The sequence below is a fragment of the Montipora foliosa genome, chromosome 14 (assembly GCF_036669935.1).
Source record: "Montipora foliosa isolate CH-2021 chromosome 14, ASM3666993v2, whole genome shotgun sequence".
Classification (NCBI taxonomy): Eukaryota; Metazoa; Cnidaria; class Anthozoa; order Scleractinia; family Acroporidae; genus Montipora; species Montipora foliosa.
Genome location: NC_090882.1, coordinates 15,201,678 through 15,221,591, shown reverse-complemented (window position 1 = coordinate 15,221,591; position 19,914 = coordinate 15,201,678). Strand labels below are relative to the sequence as shown.

Sequence of the window (19,914 nt, the reverse complement as noted above, 5' to 3'; positions counted from 1 at the left end):
TCCGAAATGGCCTATAAATACGTGTATGACACGTGACTGCCACTCCCATTTCTCTCACAATCTACCTTCTGCAGGTACCTCTCGAGCTCTGTGGTGTCTGCTGTCTGGACTTAATATACTGACCGCCTGAATCTGCAGTCCTTTAAATCATCGCACCCAGGAACTCGACGCATGATGTAGGCTCAGAGTTAAGCATCGTATATCATGTCGCTTTCAAGATGACTTCCGCCTTGCTGGGTGAAATTTACAACGCCGTTTTATAAACTAGCAGTATGCAAGAAGGTAAGGCTGCTTACATCCCAGACTTACTTAAACAGCTGTAGAATCCCACCTTCGGTTTGAAGTCTTACTAATATTGTGATGTGGTATAGCAAATTCATACGACGCAATAATATTGCTTGGGGTGAATAGTGCGTGTAATTTTCTAGTCCCTCAAACTCGTGAATGCAAACAATTAATGATGATTCAAACTTAATTTACTTGATATTACGGAATTGATTGGCACATCGTCTTCTCATCTCATGGACTTGAAATGTTTGTCAAGGGGCTTTTTAGGATTAACAGTGCGGAGGATAATTATGTGAGCTAAATTCAGAAGATAGTGGCCAGTTATTTGCATATCCTTAAGGGAATAACAAAAGCTCCGTTGTTATGTATGTCTCGTTGTACAAAAGACTCCAATTAATTTGCATATGATGGCCCTGTCTGGTTCTACTGTTGGTCCAATATATGTAAAATAATTTGTTTTTGTGAACAAGATCTGTAAGCTAGCCTTGATTCAGCAATAAATTCCTGTGACTTCCAAAGCGAAGTGAATGAATAATAACTGATCTCGTTTTGTGAGTGCAAAAATTATTGTTGCACTCACAAAACGAGATCATTTGACACAACATAGCTAGTAAATACCGCGCACCAGTGGCTCAGTTGGTTGAGCACCGCGCTGCCATGCGTGAGGTTGTGAGTTTGACTCCAGCCGGACCCAACACTCACGGTCTTAAAATAACTGAGGAGAAAGTGCTGCCTTTGTAATTACGCCTGCAAATGGTTAGAATTTTAAGCCTTCTCGGATAAGGACTATAAACTGTAAGCCCCGTCTCACAAATGTCTTCTATGCTCATAAGTGCCCTGTGGGACGTTAAAGAACCCACACACTATTCAAGAAGAATCGAGGATGACGTTCCCGGTGTTGTGGCTGTCTTTTGTGAGTGTGGGTGGATGGGGCTAGCAGGTTCACATCAGCTGAATAGCTGCCAAAACTTCAACCTGCTCAGACAAATAAATAACAAAAAGACAAATTGATTTGGGCAAGCATGCTTAACATTCCCATTGTGCACGCTGATGATGTCAGGAAAATGGTACCTCGTCGAAAAAAAACTTTGTTTCAAGCAACTTTAATTTAGTTTGGCCTAAATAACTGGGGTTTCAAAAGTTCCACAATTATTGTTTATAACATTTTGAAAGACGGACTTAGTATGAAGGAAAATTATTTCCTCTGCTAGGCTTCAATGAGTTGTTTATTTTGTTTGTGAAAAGCATTTTGTTACCCTTCAACGATGTCCTCTCAGTTTGGTGAGAAACTGACAGGTGAATTCATGCATATAATTGAACTTTATTTTCTGATTAAATTCGCAAATATTCTCTTCATTTGAAGTACTTGGAAGAGAGAGAGAGAGAGAGAGAGAGAGAGAGAGAGAGAGAGAGAGAGAGAGAGAGAGAGAGAGAGAGTGAGAGTTGTCGGTAGGAAGTGGCAAGAATCAAAGGAATTTATACAGGTACATGTTGATAAAACCCTTTAGTTCTGTGCCATTGGGCACTTCATTACAAAAAGACATGCATATTACAAGCATGTACATACATGTATTATTGGATACAAGGTCCCTAAAGATCTTAGATCATAGACATTAAACATGTTACCGGAAATTCATTTTAGATTTACTCATTTTCATACAATGTAGGTTGGATTTTTTGCTCTTGAAAAGACTGCCTGGTTTCTGTGCAAGATATTGGGGATGCATTCAACAAGCTTTGAATTGAGTACGTTTTTGTTTGATTTCTGAACTGGTGGAAACGTAACCTGCAAAGGCAACCAATTAATAGGTTGGAATACTAAGACCTATGTTTGCAAGGTATTTTGAATGGCACAGGAAAATATTGTAGAGTGCATGTCTAATTGATTACATGTATTTTTCTTGGTAGGTTAATTGTCACTTAAGTTATCAAAAACATTTAACCCATGAAGCCACTGCTTATACTCTAGAGGCAAATACAAAGATGCCAACCCCTGGAGATCTAAAATCTAGAGAATTGTTTTCATCCGGACCCCCAACCCCCACCCCAGAATTAAGCTGCCCACTCTCCCACCCACTCCACAAAAAAAAAACTAACACACGCACCCCCTGTAGCCCAGCAGCTCCTTCTGAATAAAAGAAAACCCTTCCACTGTTGTGAAGGTTACAATCACTCACATACCTGCCAACTCTCCTGGTTTTCCCGCGAGTATCCAAGTTTTTCATCAAATCTCCCTGGTCTCCCAGTTAGAGCACCTAATCTCCTGGGAAATAGCTACATGTACCGTGGCCTTTTTCAAACTTTTTAAACTTAATGTCATTAATTTCGAGGTGTCAAAAAGGAATATGAAACAAGACGTGGATTGAGCTGTTCTCAATCCGAAAACGTAAAACAGAGTAATCAATTGATGTATGTTTAACGAGTATCATAATTGGTCAGAAATCAACCAATCAAATTGCACAGTACGTCAGAAAGTTGGCGGGGTACGGAAGTTTACAATAGCATTACTGAAGGTAAATGCTGTTTTAACCGAGAGACGTTGGGAACATTCAGATTGCCTTTGGGTGATTTTCAGAGAGTAATCAGACATCGTCCAAAATGACGTTCTAACAATGCAAAATTTCTAGAAGTCTCCAGATTTTTGTACTCTGCGCGTTGGCAGGTATGCACTCACAAGGTGGTATAGCTTGAGCGAGAAATTTGCAGGCAAACAGGAAACTTGCTTTGAATTTTTTTTGTTTACACAGAGATCCATGCAATCAAACAATAATTTGGTACATGTAATGTGGCCTTTATAACAAACAAAGATAAAGAAGGCCATTTTGTCCGTGTGTGTTTGAAACTCAGAGATGAAGAAATGCATTAAATGAGTTTTAAAAAATTGAAATTCTTTTAACTTGGGGATGTGATTTGAGCATACAATAATTGAGCAAAGTCTTTAAACGGTTCAAAGTTGTATTTATCCGGGAGATTTGATAACCTGTTCTGAAGACCGGGAGACGCGTTCCATATCTGAGAGAGTTGGCATAAAAGTGCAGATGTTGTTTTACCACGTCACACACTCCTTGATGTGCCAGGGCTCATCACATTGGCCTCATTTATTAACTCACAATTATGAATCTGATTAGTTTGTTACGCCACAAAATGTAACAGCAAAAGCAAATTGTAACATCAATGCAAAATGTAACATTAACCTGAATTGTAACAAAATTTGTTGCAAAACGTAACAGTTTCTTTAACGCCAGTTGAAACAACAAACTTCTTTAAAGCGAGATGTAACAACGCAAAATGTAACAACTTCTTTAACTTGAAAAGTAACAACACAAAATGGTCTACATGTTTAAATTTAACAAGGAAATTTGGACATATTAGCCTTTTGGATAACATATGGCTTTGACATGGATAAATGATTATTTCTGTAATGTAACCAACAAGGTTCTGAGTTCGTCTTTTTAAACTATGCATGCTATTTCATGATAGGCTCTTTATCTACAAAGAAATGGACTAAGTACCCTCAAGAGAAAATGAGGGGACAGAGAGGGAGGCTCAGGGCGTTGGCCGGGATATGTCATGTCCACGAAAGTTATTTTTAGACGAGCGAAAGTCTTTGTTCTAGCGGAAGTCTGTCTTCCGAGACGTCCGCATGTACAAACGTCAAGTCCACTTCGTCCGCCATTACATGAAATCTTTGCTTTTCTTTCAAACATCAGACCGAGGTTGACCTGCATGCGGACGTCTCGGAAGACTTCCACTCGTCTAAAGATAACTTTCGTGGACATGACATATCCCAAGGGCTGGACCGGGAGCCTTCCTCTCTGTCCCCTCATTTTCTCTTGGTACCCTATCATCATGTTTTAACATATCACTGTCCGTATCAAATAACATCAACAACAATTCATCGCAAAAATGCTAAGGTAATGCAGGAATGCTAAACACAATATTATAAAGTTTGAAGGGTAAGCCTTATGACTGGTATTTGTTACCACAGTCATTTCTTTTGGTTCTTCCAATAATTTCGCATGATGCTATGTTAGCCAATTAGTCCTGCTGCAATAAGGCTTAGCCATGCTGATGCCCACTTCACGTGATTGATTATTTCACGCAGTTAATTAATAACTACCCCACATGCCTTTCCTTTCACGAGCTTGATTTTTTGCACGCTAATGCTTTTGTTGCACACTTTACAAAAAGACACATTAATTTTAAATAAGGATAAATAGTTTTTCACAACTTCATATTTCTGGCCTAAAAAACTAAGCAAATGCCAGTTTTCTGTAATGGTTTGTTTTAGGCATGGCACTGATGGTTGATATTCTGCACCAAAAGGCAAGATTCGTTTGTTTTAGTCCCCTTCATTTTTGAATTTTCTATGAGGACTTGTTCCCCATCTTCATTATTTACATCATTTATTTGACGTTTATAAGATTTCCTCGATAGCATTTCTCTAGCAAATACGATTTGAATATTTTAATGTTCTCTTCAAAGAATTTTTGGAAAGTTTGTTCTAGGAAGTCTAATGACGCCATAATTTTCTACTCCTCGAGGGTGAGACGATCTGAAATGTCTCAGTAGACTTAAAAATGAGCGCACACATCATAGGCTGTGTCTTTTTCAAGTCTTTTGCCTTCAGAGATGCTGGTATCCAGGAATGTTGTTTCTTTTTCAGAGATTTCATCCATTAAATTTGATTGTGATTATTTGAGTGTTCAACAAACTGTGTAATTTTGTTTCTAGTCAGAGCGAGACTACGTCGTTTAATTTTCGTCTTGACACTTGTAAGTTTTAGCTTGTCTTTTCTGTAACAACGACTTCATTTGTATTCTTTTAATGATGAAGAAATGAAACAGTGTATGGTACGTAAATGCAACTATGAGTAAGCAGTAGAGGTCGTTTAAATAACCATTGTTCAGGTATTAAGCAGTAAAGCTGCCGAAAGTCATTCTTCCTGGTAGCAAGGAGACACCACATTTACGCCTTAACCACCTAATCTGACAACCCATTCCGCTTTACTTGGCCTAGCTGTACCAATTCCGATAACTTGGGAATAATTTTATTGTTACCCTTGGCTACTTTTCCCACTTTTCCTATGCTGGTATTAATGTTTATTAATTTGGGAATCCGGAAAATACATACTTCAGAAGGTCTAGACTATCGAAACTGTGCTGAAGGTTTTTGTGACCAAGTGTAGCTGTTGCTGTTAAAAAACCCGTTTTCAGGTTGAATCCGTTTTAAGCTTAAGGTGAATTAATTCTAGAGCAAAATTAGGGTTAGGATTAGTTTTGGTTTTTATACACAGATATCCATTGACAAATTATAGAAAAGTAAATAATGAAAAGAACTTTGATGTAAAGAAATGAAATGTCAACATGGTCATTGCAAGAAACCAGACCAGTGGAATTTAAAGCATATTGAGTCTATTCAAATCTACCATTCAGTGCTTTTGAACTGCTAAGCTACATGTAACTGTGGCGAAAATGGAAACCCTTCAACAAGACCATTGGGTTGTTCACCTGTGCCCTGTGAGGGAACTGGTGATTCAAATGATGTTATATTATAGGATTTCAAGGTTCTTTGCATCTTATCGACTTAAATTATTGTTAAGGTGCTCTTCACCAATGCAATTGTCCACAGCTTTCAACAGAGAAACATGTTTTCTCTTTTCCTCTTGCTTAACGTAACTGTTGTTGATAATCAAAATGTTTTGACACAGATGATAGCAAGTGTGTAGAAAACGCAGACCTAGAAAATAATGATTTGGTGTTACTGTCATTTTGTTTTTTTTAATTACTAGACAGTACTTTGAAAAGTTACGGTTATGCCAAAAAAACTTCAGTTATAATTATAAGGCAAGCTAGCGGACCTATGAGGAAACAAACTTCCTTCAGCAAAGTATACTAAGAAGTACTTGTCTAATTGCATCAGGCAGAATTACATCATGAGCAGATTTCCTAACTTCAGCAGTAAATATTTAACAATTATTGTTGTGATGGCCAGTTGTAATTTTTTAAAAATTTTATTTAAAAAAAATGAAAAAAAGCATCTTAGCAAAGCTTACTTTATGTAAGTGATCAAATAAGACCGGTGCAATTCCTGGATTTATTTGCGTGTGATCTTTTCTGGGCCACTATCGCGAAACACATGCTCGCAAAATTGGGACATTTCAGATGGTCTTTTATGGAGCACAATTCTTGTGTTATGAGGCATATCGTTGAATGGTTGAATGCTGTATATTTAAGCAATAGAGGATGTTTTCCGTGTTTCCATAGCCTCATCTAAACACAAGGGGTAGTTGGGAGAATTCGAGACAGTTATGCAAACCTGAAATGCAGTCGAGGGTTTACATAACTGTCAAGAATTCGCCCAACTCCCCCGAGTGTTTAGATGAGGCTATGGAAACACGGGAAAAAAGTCCTCTATTGTTTTCATAAAATATTTCTCAAAGATAATTCAACAAATGAAGGAAAATGCTGGGTTTTTTTACTTCTTGATTGAAACAGATTTTCTTGATACACGTCATATTCCCTACCAGCCAATCAAAACGCGTGTCTGGCAACACATAACAATCAAAGTTCGTGTGATGTCATAGCCATGTATCCATACTCTCATCCAAACACTGAGCTATTGACCAATGAGAGTGCACGTACTATCCTAATTATTATATAAAACAAAGTGGAAAGCATGTACTGTATGAAATTGTGACATTCTGAATATGTAACTTATATCACAGAAGATGGATCAGGAAAAGGACAAAACTGTCTTTTTTAATCAATCTTTATGTTAAAAAAAGTCTGTTGAGATGTTGAAAGCAGCTGGGCACAGTCATGTCCACAGCTGGTCAGTTTGCCCGGTGTCAGAGGGCCCTTAATGAAACTCCTTTGGTCTAAAATTAGGCTAAGCCTAACAGGTTCTTATAATTATGTAGGTGTTTGCTGTATTTTAAATTGTTTCTGTATTCATTCTGCATGGATTTCCACAGAGATAGTAGACAAAACTCTCTTGGGCCTTTTAAGAATGATCCTTCTATCATGATGGCTAATGTACATATTAACTCATTGATTTCCAGATCTCATCCAATAGAATAGAAGCAAAGAACTCTGAATAGACTGATACGAGGGCTGAGGGTATTTGAAGAACAAAATAATACGTCGAACTCATGTGAAGTGACTTGAACATAATTAAGCTAATTAGTTTCTTTCTTCTTATCCACAGATTATGGAATGGAGTGGTTCAAGGTTATTCTGAAGGCTGTTTGTAAATGCTTAATTTCCCAAGATTTTAATAATGTCAAGGGTAATTACTGAAAGTTTCTTTGAATATTTAGGGAGTTGGTGCTAAATACACCATTTTACAGTTGTGTGCTTAGTTTCCTGGCCTTTGAATGAAAGTGAGGCTGGAGTTGGCCTTGCTTTGATAGAAACCTCACAGCTTTTCTTATGTAAATTCCTATTAATTAGCACGAGAACAACATCATTAACATAAGAAAAGCAGTGAGGTTTCTATCAAAGCAAGGTCAACTCCAGACTCACTTTCATTCAAAGGCCAGGTAACTGAGCACACAACTGTAAAATGGTCTATTGGCTTCAGCAGCTCTGACAACCACATAAACAGTCATGCATGTATAATATTAATAATTATGTTTATCACTTGCACTGATTAAAAATGAAGGCAGACTTGATGTCAGTGTGTGCAGCTTGCTGGGATAGTATTACTTACTGGAGTACTTATTCTGCTCGTATACATGTAAGGACAGTCACCCATTCTTGTGTCTGAATAACTTTCCCAGTCAGTGCTTATCCTTTACAAAAATCCTAAGACTACTAACAATAACTATTTCCACTCCCACTACTGCCGCTACTCCTACTCATGCCTGTACTGATACTGCTACTCCAGCAATTGCTGCTGCTTCTGCTACCAAGATATACAATGTATAAATTGCCTGTGGACGTTATCTAGATCCTCACCATTCAAAAGTAACTGTTGTCCCATTTTTTCTTGTCCTATCACCATCATTTTACCACATTAGAGGGAGATGTGTTCATTCCACATTCTGGTTTTCAGTGTTGTGGTGACAGATGTTTGGCGATTGGTTTTGGTTTGAATACCATAATTTGTGACCCTGCTTCTGAGGAATTTGCCTCACTAATGGCACCTTCTTTTCCATTATCTTTTCCTTTGCAACAAAATCATTGACCCCAAATCATTTCTCAATTTTGTAGTAAATACCTCATCATAAGCCACAAGGGCTTCCCAGCTTGCTGAGCCATTTACCGTGTTTAAATGAAGTTTATCTACTCAATCCCATCTACTCTAATCTCAGAAAGGAATGAACATTGTAACACTGATCACACTTCTCTTGCTCGCCCCTCCAATGTTGATTTTCAGTGACTCCTTGTTATCTCCATCCTCTAAGCTCAACCCCGGAGGATGACTATGTGCTTCCGAGATTGGTTATGAATTACATTAATTTTACCTTCTGGTCTGGGAAAGTGTTAAAACTATTAATTTGTGATCAGCATTGTTCATGTAACTCTCGGCAAAAACTAGACTTTCTTGGAAACTTTTGCATAAACCCTCAACAGAAACCTTCATTTTGCACTTTCTGTCTTTGGCATTCTGAAGTTTGCCCCATAGCTAACGAAAGGACGTTTGTTCTAAGAAAAGTGGTGCTGCATCTGTGGGTGAGAAAACTGCACAGAAATCTGATGGTTTCATCAGTTAAGTCAATAAAAGTCAATTGAATGCAGCAAATTGATTAAAAAGCTGCATCAGTGTATCATGTAGTCAATTAATTTTACAGTGACCTCACATTTATTACAGGATCCCTCCTTTCCCAGCACCTCATCTTCTGCATCACAGGAAGCCCAGGAAAGCATGTCAGGCCAAACACCAAGTAGGAAACTTATGGTTACTCTCTTGAGCAGTGAATGGCAATCTACAAAAGGAGGCTTGTCAACCCTCAACAGAGAGCTTGCCATTCAGTTGGCAAAACATCAGAATGTGGAAGTCAGTATGTACCTTCCTGAGTGCAGTGAAGAAGATGTGAGGATTGCAGGGGAAAACAATGTTAAGCTCATAAAAGCAAAAGTGCTGTATGGATATGAACCCATTGATTGGCTGTCGTCTGCACCAGAAAACCACCAGGTGGATTATGTGATTGGACATGGGCTGAAACTTGGACGACAAGTGCAACTCATTCAGAAGCAACTAAGATGTAAGTGGGTTCAGGTTGTGCATACTGCCCCTGAATACCTAGGAATGTTTAAAGGATATGCAAATGCAATTTCAAAAGCAGAGGAGAAGCACGAAGCAGAGAAAAGATTGTGCGAATTGGCAGACCTAGTTGTAGCAGTTGGTCCCAAGTTGGCTGATGTGATCCGACGCAATCTCCGTCAGAAAAGCAAGTCTGTATTTGATCTCACACCTAGTATATTTTCTGAATTTTCGACGGTTAAGCAGGCAGCTGAAGAAGGAGCAGAATTTCATGTTTTGGTCTTTGGGCGTGATGACTCCGAAGATTTTGAGTTAAAGGGTTATGACATTGCAGCCAAAGCCATTTCTGAGTTGAATGAAGACTCCTACCGACTGATCTTTGTCGGGGCAACACATGGAAAAGAGGAGGAAGTAGCAAAGAAGTTGTGTCAGCATGGCATTGCACAAAAACAACTGACAGTTCGCTCCTTTAAGGAAAGCAGAGAGGATCTAGTCAGATTGTTTTGTGAAGTAGATCTCTGTATAATGCCATCAAGAATTGATGGTTTTGGTTTGGTTGCACTTGAAGCGTTATCTTCAGGTCTTCCTGTTCTTGTTAGTGGAAATTCTGGTTTAGGAGATGCTCTGCAGAAGGTGCCACATGGTTCAAGCTGTGTAGTAAATTCCGAAGATCCTGAAAAATGGGCCATTGCATGGGCCAATGCAATTAAAAGTGTCCGTAGAAAGAGGAGGGATGTTCGGCTCAAAGAGACGAAGGATCTTTGCAATCAATATGCTGAGGAGTACAGCTGGGAGAAACAGTGTGGTGACCTTGTGGGAAGGATGCTTGATAGCATTTTTGGTAAGTGAAATGTCTTGTTACTTGGTACGTTTCTGAAAGGTTGTAAGTGAACATGAATGGTTCCTAGAGTGAAATAGACAAAGTGTTTTTGTTGTTCAAGAAAATGAACCCATTGTCTCCTGGACTGGCCCCCAATGACAAGTAAAAATCGTCTGGCTTTACACAGAGTAAAATCAATGGGTTAAGACTTGTTTTGAAACTTGATAGGGATCAGCTCTCTCAGCTTTAAAACAAGGATTGATGGTAATCGTGACACTGCAAGCAGCAACAACAAACAAGTCACACATAACTGCAGTACAATAATAACAATATTGTAATGATCAAATCGTCCCTTGTAGGGAAATTACAGGTGTTTGATCATAGTACATGTAGATCTAAGTCTGTGTTAATTTGTATGTCTTTGTTATGAGGCATTGACTTGAAAGTGGCGTTGTTACGGTTACCTGTATTTTTTTGTGGTGTTTCAGCCCTTGTTGCTGTATTTCATAACTCTATAATTATTTCCATTGATGTGGGGGAGGGGTTGTGTGGGAACAATTTGGCTCCATTGGTGATTTAGTCCCTGCATCTCATAAAGAATTAATTCTGATCTCTATAAGCAGATGTTTCTTTACAGTACATGACAGAGTAAGGTGCTGCTTATTATTTGTCTGGTAGGAACTCATCAAGCAACTGAAGGTGAACAGGACTCACCATTGACAAGAAGTCACTTGCCAACTGCCATGGTGTGCGAAGCTTATGTAGAACCAACAGGTAAAGTCCTTTTCTTCATTGCTAACGTATAATTTCTATTTCTGCATTATGGTCAATGGTCACTTGGTTTGTAAGATCTCCTGTAAAGGAAGTTGCCTAATTGACATCACATTCTAATTCTGGGTTCCTCAGATAAAAAAGGAAAAAGACCCTTACATCCAAGTGTCACCCCACCATCAAAGAAACAAAGGCATGATACAGACATTTGCATAGGTAAGGCCTCATGTCTAGTTCATTAGAGTATGGGTTGATGGAGAGATTCAACTTAGCATGTATCAGTGGGTGAGCAAGTTTTACATAAGCTTATCCTAGTTTATAACCAGAGTGAACAAGGCGTATTCAGCTCATTCCTCAAACCAAAAATTTATCCATCTTGAACCAGTGATAAACTCACACCTGGTTGCTGTTGTGTGTGTCGCGTTTCGTGTATGTATATCATGAAGTAGGGGAGAGAAGAATTAAGAGAGCGCATGGTTGACTTGTTGTGTGTTTCTTCAGAACTAGTTTCACCTTTCCAACTAGTTAAACCTCCTCTAATTTATGTACTACAGTTCTGTAAGAGGACACGACAGTTGCATGTGGGAAGGAGCTGTTTGTTATGTAGTCTTGCTATATGTGGGATGTCAACTTATACCTGTTGCTCATCTTCACTGTTCATGTGTTGGAATCTAAGTTTTCCTCCACCTCTTCCTTTTCTTCGGCCTCAAGTAAATTGCTATAGGTGGAAGTTTTTTTCCATCACTAGCGACTGCTAAGTGGACCGTGAGTTTCTTTTTTCGGTGCTGCAAGATTTCACACGAACTGTTTAGCTGCCACTGAATTGGACAGTTCAGCAGGACAGCATCTCAAACCACATTATCATAAAAGTACCTGTAAGGGTGTCACTCATATCGAAAGTTCTTGACAAGTGGTATCCATGCAATTGAATTCATGAACGTTAAAACTTTATTTTCAGATGTTACTTACCGTTGAATTGTCTTTTTCTTGCTGTATTCTTTGTGTCGTTTTGTGGAACCTTGGTTTCTCTACAAATGACGGTATTGAACATTATTAAAGTGCTCTTCATCCATCTACGTGTTACGCCATGAAGCCGAAAATAAAGGGGAAATTGGTATATTTTCTGTTTTAAATTAATTTTGTTTCCTTAAATTTTCAAAGAAAGCCCCTTGCATTCCATGGTAATTTGAAGTGACGAAAACCAAACGGAAGTCACCTTCCAATATCTTATTGGCACTATTATAGTTAAGTGATGGGCAGAATGTTGAATACTTGTGTCCAGAAATGCACCTAATTAGATAAATGCCCAGTTTTCACATGTAACACTGAACACGAAGTGTCCCTTTAAGTCTATGCCGTTGCTACCTATTTAGCTCTATTTCCAACAATAAGGTATAAGGTATACATACTTAATTGACCGCTCCCCATAGGGGCTTTTCAGGGCCAATGAAACACAACGAAACGACGGAACAGAACAACGACAACTGTTAAGAATCCCAACCGGCCGGAGGCAAACCAGTTGACTATTTACAAGTGCAGCTGGGAAGTTGAACCAGGGACAACCACGTTTAAATTCAACGAGTGGTCAGAGCGGGTCTTGAACCCGAGATCTTCGCATCTCAAGGCCAGCGCCCTAACCACTGGGCCACACTGCCTCCTAAAATGTTGTTTCAACTAATTTCACACACAGTAAATTGACTTTTAAACAAAATTAATAGTACAGTTGTTAAATACAGATCTGGAAAAATTCTCTATGCCATTAGTACAGTAATCTGGTAAAGGCATATTAGACAATACTTAATTTCCTCTCTTCCTCGGCAATTTTAGGCTTCCGAAAAGCTCTGGAACAGGACGTCATGTCCTCTTCAGTTAGTAGAAGAAAAGTTCAAAACACGTGTGAGATTTGATTTTCTTGCATACTAATTTATACCTAAAATGTTTTTCTCGTATGCAAATTTCCAACATTCACGAAAGCATCATTGTTATGAAACCTATTGACACACGCTTTTTCAGGAATTTGTTTGAAGCCGTTCAAAAAACTCGCAGCACGTGTTTTATCGGGTCTAAAACCACGAGGCGCAGCCTCGTGGTTTTAAACCCGATAAAACACTCCTACTCGTTTTTTAAACGTTACTTAAGCACCTTTCATAATAATTTTGTATCTTTAGATTGCCTTTGACAGTTTGACTTTCTACTTCGTTAGCGGCTCAATTTTTACTAAAAAACGTCGTAGTAACTTGTGTAGTAATTGTATTGTATTACTTAGGTGATAAACATTCAATGAACGTGAAACAAATTATCTGTGTGGCTAAGATGTTCGTTATAACCTCTCGAACTTGTGTTGTTTGCACCCTCAGAAGTGTGTAGCTAATTTGCATGATAATAGCAAATCCAACATGACGGGCATCGTGAATAAGGTCTATTGCTGGTTTTCACTCACGTGATCAACAGCCGTGTTTTTCAACGAAAACAAAAGGAAGCGTTTGCATAATAATAGAGTTAAATTCCCGGAGGATTTGGTCGGGGCACTAACATGGCCGCCTTTTCTTTGTTTAGGGGCACCAACATGGCGGTCGTGACGTCATGTGAAAACCGAGAATTGACCGGGTTAAATATTTGTGCGCATGCGTGATGTGTTGGCTACACTGGGTTAGTGTTAGCGTGTGGCACCTTGCTTTTTTGTTTTATCTAATTAGGGGCATTTCTCGACATATGAATTGAAAGTAGCATCTCTGAAAGGTGGTGTTTCTGTCAGTTAAACGCATCTAAATTCAAACGTGTTGATAGATCTTTCCTGAAAGAAAATAACTGTACACATGTATCTTATTCTTCTGGCAGAGATTCATCATGCTTCTGTAGAAGAAGAGGCTTCATCAGTGACAAGAAGTCACTTGGAAACTACTGTTGATACACAAGCGAGAAATTTGTGTGGAGGTACCTGTATTACGCTTTTTTTTATGTTAATGATGGAATGATAGGCAATTAAGTAAAAAAAGACATTGTCTGTTAAGACATTTTATACTGGGATATCCGTAATGCAATTGTGGCATCTTTGGAATAGTAATTGAAAGTGCATTTAAAGTTCAATCACCATGCCTCAATACTCCTGCGATTAAAAAAAAATTAACCAAACAGTTTATTTCTCGTCTCTCAAATGCAGTTCAGCTCTGATATTCGGCAAAACTTTGCATTAAAAGAAGTCACCCTTGAAAAGCAAAAATAGGCAAAAGAAACTTTCACCAAAAAGTTGAAAACATGAAACAAAAGTTTACGCTAATCCTGGATTAAGTTAATCGGCTTTCGAACAACCGGACCCTGGCTTTCACTAGCGACGAGAGCACAAGCATGCGCAGCTTATGCTGGTGAAAACGAACGTCGACATAAGCATCAAAATCAACCACGCCATTTTGTCATCCGCCATTTTGTTCAAATGCTCAGACGCGGGAAATCTCGAACGAGTGCTTTAATTGGCCAGACGTGGCAAATTTCCTTGTGCTTATGCTGCGTTTCGTTTTCCTTCGACGCAAGCGAATGCAAGAATAAGCGCCAGCACAAGTATTTTCACAGTCGTTCGCTTTTCTGATTTGTTGGTTGTGTATTTCGCACGAATTTTACGGGGCCTTTTTTTCATGTGTAAATCTCAGTGTATAAGTATGAAATAAATGTTTGTATGCGTCTACGTTATGTGTAAGTTAAATTATTTTTTCTCGGAATAGGTATATCAGAAAGACAAACTGCAGAAATGCAACAAACACATGTTACAGACACCCGTAAAGGTAAGGCTTCATACTTGTTTAGTCTCCAACGCGAGGAAGTGGTTTAAAGGGCAGCAATATCCAATAAGGCTGGAAAGTCAGGGATAGATACTATCCCGGACATTTTTAACGCCGTGGCGACTTTATTAAAAAAAAAAAAAAAAACACCTGCCTTTGAAGATCACTGTCTTTCACTGAGGAAATATTTTTCAGATTAACATTACAATGGCCGAAATGACCGTAGTTTGTAGAGCAGAGCTGACGCAGTGGTGACGGCACTCACCACCCACCAATGTGGCCTGGGTTTGATTCCCAGCTCGGCGTTTTTTTGTAGGTTGAGTTTGTTGGTTCTCTGCTCTGCGTTTTTGGTTAGAATCCATGCTTGAGCCTCTAAAAAAGACTTTCTGCCTACAGTACTTTTAGAGCATTAAATATTGCCACAATTTGTACTGACAGTTTATAGTAAAATATGGGTTGTTAAGTTCCATTTAACCTCCTATTTAAGGAAGGAGTTGTTCAGTTGCTGCTTCATATATTGGTTATCACCAACAAGACAAGATTTTAATTGTGTACTACTTTTGTTATTTCCAGCCGCCACTGCTGACTCTGATGTCGTGATTTTGCTCAGAAAAGAGTACGAAAGACGAGCTAAGTTCAGGCCCCTTCCTTGGAACACTGGCAAAGGCATGAAGTTACATCTGGATGAAGTCTACACTAGACTTAACATTGTCGTGAGACCAAAAGGACTTGCAGAGTCGGAAATAGACTTGGATAACATTTTTTGTTGTAATAAAGGTGAAGATTCCATGGTCCTAGCAGAGGGAAGTCCGGGAATCGGCAAAACCACCCTCTGTCTTAAACTTGCTTATGACTGGGCAAATGAATCAATGCCTTCTACCTTACCTGTCTTCGAACTTGTTTTGTTGCTCAAATGTAGAGACTTGGACGGGGACATAATGGAAGCCATCTTTGAACAACTTCTACCCGAAGACATGGAGGAAACGAGCAAGAAACGACTAATGAACTTTATCACGGACATCCACAGCCAGGAAAGAATTCTTATCATTTTGGACGGATTGGACGAGCTCCCTGAAGGATCAAAGCATCATTTGGACAAACTTCTCGAACGAAGAGTTTTACCGTTTTGCTATTTGTTGGCCACAACTCGACAAGAAAAGGGAATCGAAGCCCGGAAACAATTTGCATTTGATATTTGTCTTCAGATTGAAGGATTCACTGAAGAAGATTCTCTTGAGTATATCAGGAAGCATTTCAAGAATATTGATCCATCCAAGGGAGAGAGTCTCATTGAGGAAACAGAAGAAAACACTTTCTTGCATGCCCTACTAAACAATCCTCTAAATTTACTTCTCCTATGCGTTGTTTATGAAGATTATGAAGGAAAGCTGCCGTCTTCCCGTACTAATCTCTATCAAGAGATTGTCCGATGTCTGTTGAGAAGGTATTGTGAGAAGAACAGCGTGAAGGCTTGTAAAAAGGGCAGGAATTTGGAGAAACAATTTGAAGCAGACCTCCTTGTTCTCGGAGAGTTGGCTTGGAAATGCTTGCTGAGTGATCGCCATGGTTTCCGGGAAGGTGAATTAAAAAAGTTTGAAAGAAGTGATGACAAATTGGTAGTTCGTAATCTCGGCCTTGTATACAAAGAAGAAAGTTTGAAGAGATTGAAGCCAAGACATGAATACTTCTTTCTTCACAAGTCGTTCCAAGAGTATCTGGCAGCGTCATACATTGCGCATAAGTTACGAAGAAACCAGTTTAATGTGTTTGAGCATGTAGACTATGATGAGGTGGTGAAGAAATTTCCGCAAGTGTTTTTATTTGTGTGTGGAATACTGCGTGAGGAGGCACATATTCTATTCACACAGATTGGTGAGAAGACGAAGAGTAACTGGGAGTGGCTCACATGCGAGAGAGAAGAAGCGATTTTCTTTGTTGAGAGCTTTAGTGAAAGTGGAAACCCTGAACGAATGGCAGATGCTTTGTTCTCATTCATACCTTTTCCACGGGTCGTACACTTGTCCTTGTTTTCAGATGAAGAGTTCGATTCACCTGGGCATTGGAACGTAGTTGAGGTTTTAAGGGCATGTACAGGCTTTTCCAAAGTTCAAACACCTGAAATTCACATTGAAATACCTCTTGATGTCTTTTTTACAAATTCACTTCAATTGCAGTCTCTACCTAACGTAAAAAATCTCAACATCGCTGGTAATTTTGGCGAGAAAGAATATTTTGTAGCCGACGTTTTTGAAGAAATTTCCAATTTCACATCTTTGTCGGAATTGACTCTACCACCTTTAGATGACTATGCTGATTGGGATAGTCTTGCTGAATACCTGAAAACAAGCGAGACCTTAGAAAAACTGACGTTCACTCTGTTGAATGAGTTTAGCGATGGCTGGGCTAGGGCCCTTACTTCTGGATTATGCGCTAATACACCACTGTCATCTGTTGGTCTCAGGATTCATGGTTCACTGAGTCGAACTGCATCACAAGCTTTAGAGAATCTTTTATTTAACAAATCTCTGTCCTCTCTTTCTATATATATCTGCAGAGATATGCAAGACTCTCTAGCTGCGGCCCTAGCAAGAGGCCTTGCAGGTCCAATTGCGGTCAAGTTCGTTGTTGTGTGTGTCGATGGAAAACTGAGTCTTCGTGGTGCTAATTTAATAGAGCGAGGTATCGTAGAAAATAATTCCCGTAGTGAGTTAATTATTTATCTTCGAGGAGAGATTCCTGATAATTGGCAGGCTGTTGGGAAGAATCTACATTCACGATTCGGACAAAAAACATCCGCTTTATTTACCATCCATCCGAATGCCTTCAGCAAATTGACAGCCAGTCCGGTGACACATTTTTGCCCTTTCGGTAGAAAGGATGGCTTACTAGTAAAACAAAATGTCATTCTAAATATCTGGGGACAGTTGGATGGCGATGAGGCAGAAGCTTTAGACGAAAACGTATTGTACAGCCCACTGTCTCAACTGACATTGGACATTCACGGACAGTTAACCAAAAGCGTTCTGAACTCCGCAGCAAGGTGGGTTGACGGACGAAATACACTGTCAACCTTGACTATCAACACTTGGGAAGAGTTAAGCAAAGAGGGGAAAACTCTTTTCGAAGAACTTGAATTAGACAAGAATCCAGCAGTTACCCTTAATGTGCGTGACGTTCCTGCTCCTCCAGAAGAATGGGGGGTTGACGAATTTGTCTCTATTGACGACCTTGAATCTCTCATTGCGCTCTTTAAGGAAGCCAAAAATACCGCGAAACAAAATCTCAGCGCTACTATCAATTTGAAGAAAGACATTTTGCCAATGAAGGAAACTCTTAAGAACAGTGATTTGGGCAACGGCGTGGATGCTGGAGCAGCAAGCAATACCTCACTGGTTGCTTTCGCTCGGGAAAATATCAAATATGCTGCCAACTTCCTCCATCGTGAGGGGGAAGATGATCTTGTTCACGTCTTTGCAAGCAACACGACACTGAATTCTCTCAGTTTGACATTTTACGGCGACAGCAACATGAGCTCTTTTGGGGCACTCCTCCTGGGAGATGGTTTGGCGCGCAACTCATCACTGATTACTCTTTCTTTGACATTTAACAACAACAGCGGGAATGGCTGTGTATGGTTACCCTACCTGGTCGATGGTTTGGATCGCAACACATCAGTTAAGAATCTCACTCTGGCAATTCACTACCACATGGGGATGGGCGATACATGGAGAGAAAGCCTTGGCAATAGCTTGGAACGCAACTCATCATTGAAGAATGTCACTCTGGTAATTGAAACCCACAGCGAAGTAATGTTAGATGACTTAAGCATTATTTGGGCACGTTACACATCTGTGGAGAATCTCTTTTTAACAGTTAACAACCACTTTGTCTTAAACGATCCTTGGGTAGACAATCTGGGCAATGGTTTGACAGGCAACGAATCGGCACTGAAGAATCTCGCTTTGACAATTAACAACTTTGGCAACTTGCGGCTTGACTGGGAAGTTGACGAGGAGTTGGAAAACAAGTCACTAAATGATTTCTCCCTTACAATTAATAACTACGGCTATATATAAAAAGAAGATCAAATGAACTTTTTGCAGTTATTACTTAAAACATGGTATTTCCAAGATAGTAGTCTTAATTCGGATTGTAAGAATAAAAGTTATTTAGTAAAAGTAATTGCTTTCAAAGCCCTTCCTTATGTGATTGAGCTGTGACTATCACAGTGGCTTTTTAGGGATCGTTTCCAATCGGCACTGGAAGGAAGTGGGGATAACTTTTCCATTCTCGTCCTAAGAGCCCTCCGTTTCTTTTGGTCACGCCCCACCACGTGGCCAAAAGAACGGAGGGCTCTGGGGACGAAACTGAAACTTATCAGGACGGCCGCAGTGATGACCAGCGTGTTGCCATGACTCCCGCTCCGAGGCGTTTGGGAGTGAGGGCTTCCAGTGATAATTTATTACTACTCTGCGCGAGCAGTGTGTAGTAATGTAACGTCCCATAGTGTGAACATAGTTAGTGGAGGTGGTGAAGAGCATGTAACAGGACCTCCGGGTTATAGTCCCTTATCCGAGAAGACTTGAAAGACAAACCATTCGCAGATGTCATTAAAAAGGCAGCACTTTCTCCTCGGTTATTTAAGACCCCCCGTGTTGCTCTGGCCGGGACTCGAGCCCATGCCCTCCGACACGATTCTCAGCCAAATGAGCTAACCGGTCAGCGGTTATAGTAAAACTCAAAGCAAAAAAACTGTAACTGGTCAAGATCGAGAATGCTTTGATTGGTCTCACTTCTGATTTGGTGAAAAAAGAGATTTTCTTGCCAATCAAGCTAATGCAAGACACCAAAGACCACATAATAAATTTATTTCTTTGGGAAAAGTCGAATAAACATAATCATGAACATAAAAACTATGCAGACTGTGATTAGCATGATCCAAATCCACCAGGAACAAGATGCCTGCGTTAATTCCTCCAGTCTTTCCGATTCTCGTTTGATTTTCTCAAAATTGGAGTCTGCCAGCTTTGTCGCCTGTTCCAACGCCTAAAA

At 39.6% G+C, this 19,914-nt stretch overlaps 1 protein-coding gene across 3 annotated transcripts; it reads left to right on the top strand.

Annotated features, from left to right (window-relative positions):
- Positions 1–41: 41 nt before the first annotated feature.
- Positions 42–19,095, top strand: LOC137984648 (uncharacterized). 3 transcript variants are annotated; one of them, XM_068831870.1, is made up of 9 exons: positions 42–282; positions 1,956–2,034; positions 7,498–7,578; positions 9,106–10,339; positions 10,997–11,092; positions 11,225–11,305; positions 13,928–14,023; positions 14,806–14,865; positions 15,436–19,095. In XM_068831870.1, the coding sequence occupies exons 3-9, from the start codon at positions 7,570–7,572 to the stop codon at positions 18,936–18,938; spliced, it is 5,079 nt and encodes a 1,692-aa protein (XP_068687971.1). In that variant the 5' UTR covers positions 42–282; positions 1,956–2,034; positions 7,498–7,569; the 3' UTR covers positions 18,939–19,095. The 3 variants fall into 3 exon arrangements, with proteins under 3 accessions (XP_068687971.1, XP_068687972.1, XP_068687974.1); XM_068831871.1 differs by having other exon boundaries at positions 1,956–2,126; XM_068831873.1 differs by lacking the exon at positions 1,956–2,034 and having other exon boundaries at positions 267–282.
- Positions 19,096–19,914: the final 819 nt, after the last annotated feature.

Bases quoted from the DNA above. Each gene is read 5' to 3' on its own strand.
- LOC137984648 (XM_068831870.1), top strand. The intron at 10,340-10,996 runs GTAAGTGAAATG...TTTGTCTGGTAG, and splicing joins GATGCTTGATAGCATTTTTG to GAACTCATCAAGCAACTGAA. The intron at 14,024-14,805 runs GTACCTGTATTA...TTCTCGGAATAG, and splicing joins AGCGAGAAATTTGTGTGGAG to GTATATCAGAAAGACAAACT.